Source organism: Chelonoidis abingdonii, chromosome 6 (genome assembly GCF_003597395.2).
Source record: "Chelonoidis abingdonii isolate Lonesome George chromosome 6, CheloAbing_2.0, whole genome shotgun sequence".
In the NCBI taxonomy this organism is placed as follows: Eukaryota; Metazoa; Chordata; order Testudines; family Testudinidae; genus Chelonoidis; species Chelonoidis abingdonii.
Window position 1 is genome coordinate 100,813,418 of NC_133774.1, and position 9,344 is coordinate 100,822,761.

The 9,344-nt window shown below is 38.6% G+C and overlaps 1 protein-coding gene across 1 annotated transcript in view; it reads left to right on the forward strand.

Annotated features, from left to right (window-relative positions):
- The window catches only part of RORB (RAR related orphan receptor B), a 186,735-nt gene extending 180,804 nt beyond the window's left edge, over positions 1 to 5,931 (forward strand). Inside the window, exons 9-10 of the mRNA XM_032805283.2 lie at positions 3,655 to 3,767; positions 5,327 to 5,931. Coding sequence (XP_032661174.1) covers positions 3,655 to 3,767; positions 5,327 to 5,482 — 269 coding nt within the window. The 3' untranslated portion in view covers positions 5,483 to 5,931. The remainder of the gene's footprint in view (positions 1 to 3,654; positions 3,768 to 5,326) is intronic.
- Positions 5,932 to 9,344: the final 3,413 nt, after the last annotated feature.

Sequence of the window (9,344 nt, forward strand, 5' to 3'; positions counted from 1 at the left end):
AATTAGACCAGCACGGATGGTGTCAACACGCTTGATATCTTCATAATAACATGTGCTGCAAGGATTCTGGTCCTTGTTATTTCTACAGGAGATTTTGTGTTCTGTAACAGTTTGCTCAGTGTTGGAAGGGATGATCCAGGGAGTACTTGCTGCAGGTTAGTACCTTTAGCTTCTTTGATGGAGTCACCGGATGTAAAGCTGTCTTTCCAGGATATTTTCTTGGCAGGAAAGTTCCTCATCCACAGGAGAAAGGACAGCAGCAGAGCTGTGAGCAGAATCATACTTCTCCAACCGAGCTTTATTTTATATTACAAAACCTTCACAATGTGCAGAGGTGGAATCCCTGTGTCTTTGTATTTAAATCTTCATTAAGTTGTGTTCCAATTTGATGTCTTACAACAATGACTTGGAAATATAGGATCTGATCCAAGGAATATTTAAATCAATGGGAAACCTTCCATTCACTTCAGTCGGCTTTGGATTACGCTAGTACAGCACATCCATAGAAAAGATGTGACAAATGCAGTAGTTGAATGTGTTTGGGAGTTAGAGAAACTTCACTGAAATCAAATTTCTACCCAGTGTTATGCCTCAGACAATACAGGAAGGAAGAGCAAATTACTGCTTCAGCCGGCCAGCAAGATTTGGTAACAAAACACTACCGATAATTCTAAGACGATGGCACTTGCTTTAGGCCTGATCCAAACCCCGCTGAAGAAATGGAAAGATTCCCTTTAACTTTAGTTGCTTTTGATCCAGCCTTTTATGAGATGTGCTAAACTGCAGGTACATAGATATCAAAATACTGATTCATCCCTGTGGTCCTCTAAATACCCCATAATTTGGAAAATACTAAATGTTTCTACTTAGTACTAGTATTTGCTGTCAACTGAGAATCCCTTGCTCATTTCTACTTTTTCTAAACCATTTGTGGATGCATTTAGTGATCAGATAAGTGAGTGACTCAGCCCTGACTTTGAGACAATTAAACTCCAGGCAAGTGTTCTGAAAGCTTCCTCATTAATTTTGCTAATGCATTCAGTCCTGTTATACAACAGCCCTACTATAGTACTCAAGTGCTGTGCCTCTCTGGACCAGAAATGACTGGGTATAGCAAGCTGTTTGGGAGTTGTGTCCTTTAGATAAACAGGAGCAACTACCAAACTCATATTCACTGTGCTCCAACTCGGAATTTCAGCCTGCTCTTCAGAGACACAAGATTAGTTACTATAATATCCCATCAGTCTACCTTTCATCTCCTGAATGGGTCTTTCCTATACACAGACATAAAGACACTTGCAATCGATTTTTCTCTCCCACATCACAAGGAAACAAATCTCAAAGTGAATAGTATGTGCCACTTCTTTCTGCAGTGTGTGTGTTTACATATGGGGAGGGGTGATATAACAGACAGATAGGTTGAAACACCATGTACAACTATGATAAACATTTTCTTTGTCATGAATTTAACTGTTATGCTTTATGCATAACAGCCCTAATTTGTAGTATTAGACACCAAAATGTAATTCACAAAGACTATACCAACAGCGCTGATTCATTTTTAAACCCATGCTTATTATTGAGAGAGAAATCCTTGGGGAATATCCTTCAGTGATAAATCTGTTTTCCTCCAGTCTGCCACACTGGGCCTTGGTTTAAATCCACTAGAGTGCATGTTTTTATGACAGCATAAAATTTAGCACTTAGTATATGAAGTCTGAATATTATTTATGTTCACTTAGGCAGGTGTTATGTAAGCTCTTAACTAATCTTGTCACTGCTGCTACTGCTGTTACCGAATCCAGTTGCTTACCTTATGTGAACAAGATTCTTTTGTCTTTCTAACAAGGTTCCTTTCTCTGAGCATCTGTTCAGTGTCTGGAGATCTCAGCTCTGTCTCTTTTCAGCAAAGGCTCCGACTAGTGTGTTCCAAACAGCAATATTGTCATGCTACACCCTTTTCATGCACTTCTCCTCACACAGGGCCTGACAAAATCATAGTATCCTGTTAATTATATGTTGAAACATCACTATTATCTGGCCTGTATGATAAATTATATTAATAGTTAGTTTACAATAATCCAATTGGTGCCATTACTTCACTGCTGTCTCTAATTAAAAAAAAATAAGCATCTGAATGGGGGAAGGGCTCTTCTGCACCTCCTGGCTCTTCCTGTAAAATTCATCTTCTGCACTAAGATAGAGTTTTCATTTCCTGACGGAAACCCAAAAACTATTACTAAGATCCAGTCTGAATAAACAGAGAGAGAGAGAGAGATTTGCAGCATGATAACAAAAGAAGTTTACTGGGAGAGTAAATGCATTGTATTAATGGACTCAGAATTGAATCAAGATCTGCTGCCCCGCTTGCCATATGATTGTTTCAGGAAACCATGAGTTGGGAGAATATAGATCCTCATCTTTCACTGAAATCAGGAAGAGTTTTGCCTTTGACTTCAGTACAAGCAAGATAGGTTCCAAGCAGTTATTTCTGTAGACATATTCTCCAGGATAATTTAGAGTTTATTTTATCTGCTGCCATTTTTTAAATAATTGCACTTCAAGATGTTGCAACAAAAAAATTCATCTAAAGTATTAAGAAATTCTTTTCGAGGAAACTGTCTGTTCATTCAGACTTAAATGTTGGTCTCAAAATGTTAGCCCAGTTGAGACTCTAGTTTATTTAATTTTTAATTTTTAAATTGTTATATTTTATTACTGTCAGAGTAGTGTGACCACTTTGATCAGTTTGTTTATTCTTTCTGTACTCAATAGACGCTCAGATAGCATTACTTGTATTTCACCTGTGAGATATGAAATAGAGAAATATGAACTAGAAAACAATAGAGAATAAATGAATTTCTTGGACCTTGTTTAATTTTTTTGCAGGAGTTTGTCCATTTTGTCACATCTTTCTCTCTTTTGTCCTTTTTTTAAAGTCCGCATAGTCAAGTTCAAACATATAAAGGCAGTGCATTGTAGCAAGTACGTACTTCATGTCCATGACTTGAACTCCCAGGTGATCTTATAATAGTTCATAATATTCTGACTCTGAAATCATATGTTAATAGCATAGCAGTCCCTCAGCATAATGCAATTACACCTCTACCCCAATATAACACGACCCAATATAACACAAATTCTGAGGTTTTTTGCCTTCCTCTGCAACATGGGGCATGGGTCACTTGCTGGAGGATTCTCTGCAGCTTGAGGTCTTCAAACCACAATTTGAGGACTTCAATAACTCAGACATAGGTTAGGGGTTTGTTACGGTATTTGTTACAGGAATGGGTAGGTGAGATTCTGTGTGGCCTGCATTGTGCAGGAGGTCGACTCGATGATCATAATGATCCCTTCTTCGACCTTAAAGTCTATGAGTCTATAACATGGGAGGCGTGCTGGAGCATATGCATTTGGGGAAGGGGTTGGAATAGGGGCAGGGGGGGTCTACACACTATGGTGGATTAAAGCAAGTTCGATATAACGCAGTTTTACCTATAATGCGGTAAGATTTTTTGGCTCCAGAGGACAACATTATATCAGCATAGAGGTGCGTTATTAACCCTTGTCAGCGTGGTGTGTGGTGCCTATGTGTGGATGAGCCTTCTTTCCTTGTTCTTGTCGGCTTTAGCCCTTTTCTTTCTTCTATGTCAGATCGAGCCTGGCTAATAGAACCAAGAAAGGTCCAGAAACTTCAGGAAAAGATTTATTTTGCACTTCAACATGTGATTCAGAAGAACCATCTTGATGATGAGACCTTGGCAAAGGTAGATCTTTTGAACATGCTAGTTCATGACTATATTAACGGAACAAGTGTTCCTAAGATTCAGGAGTGTTGCTAACATGTACATAGCAATTCTATTATAACGCTTCTTATATATTTGATAACCGAAGTAAGGCTTTGATAGAGGATGATTTCAAAGTGGAGGAACAGCAATATGCTGCCAAAGGTGAAGTGGCAATTTAGTCATTACCAGATTATCTAATGCAGTATTCAAAATGTAATCTTTTTTTTTAAAGAATTCACTGAGAAAGAGAGTCAGAAGACTCTGGAAGATATTAATATAAGAATTCAGAAAGCAAGCTCAGTCTTAATATATTTCCCCACTGAATAAGGGTAAGAAAGAAAGTGTTACCATTTTATAATATTTTGTTTCAGTTGTTCGACTGAGGGGGTAATAAATTCTGGAATTTGTAATCACATAAGGAGAACATAGCATTGAGTTATTCCTGATAGTTCACAGCCACAGATCATCCTGAATAAATCTGGTATTCATTCTTTATTCTATTGGCCAAACTATTTTGCTTCTGAGTTGCTGTAATTGTAATTGTTTAAAAGAGAAATAAAATTGTAAGACTTGAAGTGAGATGGTCCTTTCCAGATTTCAGTAGAACCAAGACAATAACTTTATCAGTTGGGTTGGTAAGGCTTCTTACTGAAATGCTCCTATACACATATCTGCTAACACTGGGGGAAAGTGTAGGCACATTGTTCTAGAAAATCAAATGGAGAGTGCCTAGCACATCTGGCCCTCTGCTTTTTTCATGTCCACTGTAAGGCTCACAGGATACTTATTTTGTAATTTTTAGAGATTTCATATCTGTCAAATATATGTACTACTGTAAAAAAGATATTGAAACTCATCAGAAAAGCAAGGCCTAATACTGAAGTCCCAGTAAATAAATAAATAAAACAAAATAAATAAATAAATAAACCTCCCATTAATTTCAGTCAGAGTTTTGCCAAAGGAAGGACTATGAAATGTGTGGAATGCATTTCATAAACTGTAAGTTCAGAGGAAATGGAGACATTTTAATTAGGTAGGCTCCTCATGTAACTGCACAAAAATCTGCTGTTAGACCAAAAATATGTTACTTTCCACAGGAAATTCTATAGTTTTATGTAGTGGTATTTTGATTCAGTTAGCAGCAGTGTGCTATATGCTTAGTTTTAATAGGGAAAAGAAAGGGAGTTATTTCTATTCTTATAGCCTATCTTATTTCCTTCTTTTTCACTCTAACCATTAGTGGTTTTATTTGGTGCTATTATGGGAATGAGACTTCGTTAAGGACCACCTCCAATATGCAGCCCTATTTCTTAAATGGCCACTTTAAAGTAACACTAAGGTTTCTAGGACAATTGTTTTTGGCCTTTAATTAAAAGCCAGTTTCTTCTAGGCAATTTAATATTGCCAGTTGGGGTGGTCATTTTAAACAGGTTTCACTATTCTCAGTTACTCTTCCACCCAGCAGGATGCTACCTCTGTTCATTCTGGAAACCCTGCTTTCTCCTAAACACTTTCTTACTCTTTTTTCCCCCTTACAGTTAGTAGCCAAGATACCAACAATTACTGCACTTTGCAACTTGCATGGAGAGAAACTGCAAGTATTTAAGCAATCTCATCCAGATATAGTGAATACACTGTTTCCTCCATTATACAAGGAGCTTTTCAATCCAGACTCTACCACGGGCTGCAAGTGAAGGGGAAGATAGAATTGTCACAAAGTCCTGGAATGCATCACTGTAAAGACAAAAGAAATGTTTTCATGAAGACTTATTAAAAATGTCACTACTGCAACACTAGGAATGTCCTGCACTTAATAGAATTATTTTTCACCGCTACAGTTTGAAGAATGTAAATATGCACCTCTGAGTGTGGCTCTTTTATTCTTGTCTTTCTTTTACTTCTTTTTTTTTAACCGACCATAAATATACAAATATAGGACACTGGGTGTTACCTTTTTTATTTTATTTTATTGGGGTATGTTTTGGGAAACAATTGTTCATAGAATTTTATTGTAGATATAAATGAGAATAGAGCAGTACTTTGCAGTATTACTCTTGCTGTTTATTGTTCAAATATAATTTAAGAAAATTCCACTTATTACACTTGCCTATTTCTATGTTTTTAGATAGTTTAATGCATGTGGAAATTTATAGCTGTCTTGGAAATTGTTGTGCATATATGAAATATACATATGTATATGTACTATAGACATATATACATATATAGTATATGCACATGCTGTAGCTTAAAAATCCCATGCCTACTTTCAAAGGATGCTCAGTCAGTCTCTCCTGCAGTTTTTACTCTCCAAGTCATGTATTAGATTTATGTTGGGCAATCAGGATTTTGCTCTGTGAGGCAGAGTTAAATCCTCATTCACCAATGTATAACGAAAGAATGGTATCGCTTCTGAGAAACTTGTCATATAATGTGCATATGCAATATGCAGTCTGTAAATCAAACATTAAGATTGTATCAATGATGCAAAAGCCTTGTCTGGATGATTCAAATGGACAGAGGAAAAGTTATTTGGAATTTTCTCCCTGTTATGGGAATAAAGTATATATAAAAATGAACATAGCATGCCAGTAAAGTATCTAAACCACAGAGTCAAAATGTAAATTATCCCAAACAGAACATTTTTGTGAATCAGCCAAACATTATATTTTATTAGCGCTTCTTAGAGAAATAGATACAGGTCCCATCTTGCTCCCATTGACTTCAGCTGAACCAGGAGCAGGCCCAAAATATAGCTTTGAAGAGTAAAAATGTGATGTAGTGATGGTGGTATGGGTGTTGATGACAGTGACATTCTGTTGCCAGCTAAGTCACTGTAAGCTGTTGAATGACAAAGAAGGGTTTCCATTTCATAAAAATATGTTGCTTGGGTGCTACTATTAGAGGTTCAGAATAGGCAAGTGAGGGGATGTGATTTTTTTTTTTTACAAATTTGAATTAAAAACAGAGAGAGGCCTGAGCAGCAGCATTCAAATGCACAAGTGAATCGGTCCCAGATCATTCTCTCAAACCTGAGAGTGTTCAGATCCATGGTTTGTTTTCATGTCTGTCTCTTTGTGCTGCAGATACTGGGCAGAGGGGAGTGGGAGGATACCACAAGCTAAAAAAACAATAATGAAGAATGTGTTTGTCTCTCCGAGATCCACACACAATAGACCTTCCACCCAGGGCCGCCTGGGGCGGGGGAGGGGTTGGGGCAGAGGGGCATTTTGCCCCACACCCCGGGCCCCACAGGGACCCCCATGAGAATATAGTATTCTATAATATTGCAACTTTTTTTTTTTATGGAAGGAGCCCCTGAAATTGCTTTGCCCCAGGCCCCCTGAATCCTCTGGGCAGCGCTGCTTCCACCTGTGGAAAGATGAGGGATTCAGCTTTCCCCATAGCACAGTCCCTACTATCCCCTTTTCCTGTGGAGGCTTCACCATAAGTTCAGGGACCTGAGTGTGGATAGCTGGCAAAGAGGGATAATTCTGAGGGTGGGGGCCACAGTGAGATGAATTTCCCTCCCCATTCTCCCACCCCCAAACCACATAGAAATTAATACAGCCTGCGTCATTCAGCGCAGTGGAACTACCCTATAAAGGGATTTCTGCAGCCTGCATGGAAATCCCTGTCTGCAGGGCTGGTGCAACCCATTAGGCAACCTAGGCGGTCACCTAGGGCACTAACATTTGGGGGGCGGCGGCTGCCCCGGTGTCAGCGGTATTTCAACGGCGGGACTGTCCGCTGCCTCTGTCGGGGGCGCCATTTCAGGGGTGGGACCTTCTGCCGCCTACGGCGCCAAAAAAGCTGGCAGCGCTCCTGCCTGCCCATATGGCTCCACAGTGGAACTGTGTTGATAGGAAGCTGGAGGAGACACCCCGTGACTCCAGAGCTGATATGGAAGTGCATGGTTTCCACATGGGTAGCCCTGAGCCTCCAGCCCATTTCCAGGGATCTGCAGGGTTCTGATCTGAATCTCCTCCTCCTTCCTCAGGGACCAAACCCCACATCTTATCAAAGAATCCATAGGAAACTCTGATAAGGGAATTTTGTGGAGTTTTCCTTTCCCCCACTGGCCACTCTTCTGTTTCTTTGGCTTGGGAGGGGTCTATCTGGGCAAAGTTAATAATTTTTGCCTCTCATGCTCGTTTTCTTTAGTAATCACAGACAGGAACAACAGCAATAATTTTTTAAGCCTTTATTACACATGTAGCCTATAGTTTTATACTAGATCATTTTTTCTACAAACCAGTTTCTAATCTCAAAAAATGCACAGCTGAAGTAGTTCTGCTGGGAAAGGATTTGTTGTAAACCTGATTGTGTTTGCAAAATTACTTTGTACTGTACATCCATTCCTGAACAACTTGTTTTCCAAACCAAGGCCATGTCCCCTGATTTCTACTAATTGCACCAAAAATGTCCTCAGTTAAAATAAACAAATAAAATTTGCACTTCTATAGCAACTTCCATCTCAGTACAACTTACAAATACTGATTTAACCCTACAACACCCTTGTATGGTGAGGAATGTATTTATATCCCTATTTTACAAAGGAGGAAAGTGAAGCACAAGAAGACTAAGGGCCTAGTTCTGGACCCCCAAAGTAAGTGAGAGTTTTACTTGACTTCTTCTGGAGCAGAATTTAGAGCCAATGTGTGACTTGCTCAAGGCCATGCAGGACATCTGTGGTAGAATGATGAATAGAACCCCAATTCCATTCTCCTGCCTCATACTATTATTATCTAAAGCCTTGATTATCCAGATTTACTCAGTGCCCCCCCCCCATGACAGTCAGACAATCAAAGTATGCAAATATGTTACAGTAAGAACAAATAAATGTGAATACAGCAAAAAAATAAAACTACTCACCAGGTCAAGTTGTAGCAGCTCAGAAGAGTATATTTATAGTTATACATGGTTACTCCCTTGCTTGTTTTTTTTAAGCACAAGAACAAAAACATATAGTTGAAAACCCTCAAAGTGTTTGTTTCAGTGTTGTGGTGGCCAGATATAATAAATTTAGCCCACCCTCCAGACCCATAGAGAAAATGATTAAATATAATTGTCCTTTTTGGGGAGTTAATAATGAGGCTTTGTTATGTGGGTAAATAAGAATAGTACTTCATTATGCTGTGTTGCTTCCTGAAAAGTTTTCCATTCCTTTCCTTTCATAAAATAGAACAACTATCTTTGGGAATTTTACCTCTTCCACTCTAGTCAAGTTAACTGGTTGTAGACACAAAAGATATTACTTAGCATTTACATAGTGCTTTTCATCATCAAAGTACTTACTTAACCCTCAGCCAGTTAAACATTTCAACACTCCTCATGCATAAGGATTATTATACCTATTTTAAAATGGTGAAATTTATGCAAACAAATTAAGAACCTTGCCAAAGGCTACAGAAGAAGCAGTGTCCAAACTGCAATTAGAAAACAGAGATTTTTTTCTTAGACCACTTTTAATGTGCACTGCTGTCCCTCTGCATTAAGATGGGTATAACAGTGGTGTTTAAAAATTGCTGATTCACAGAACCTTAATCACCATTAAAA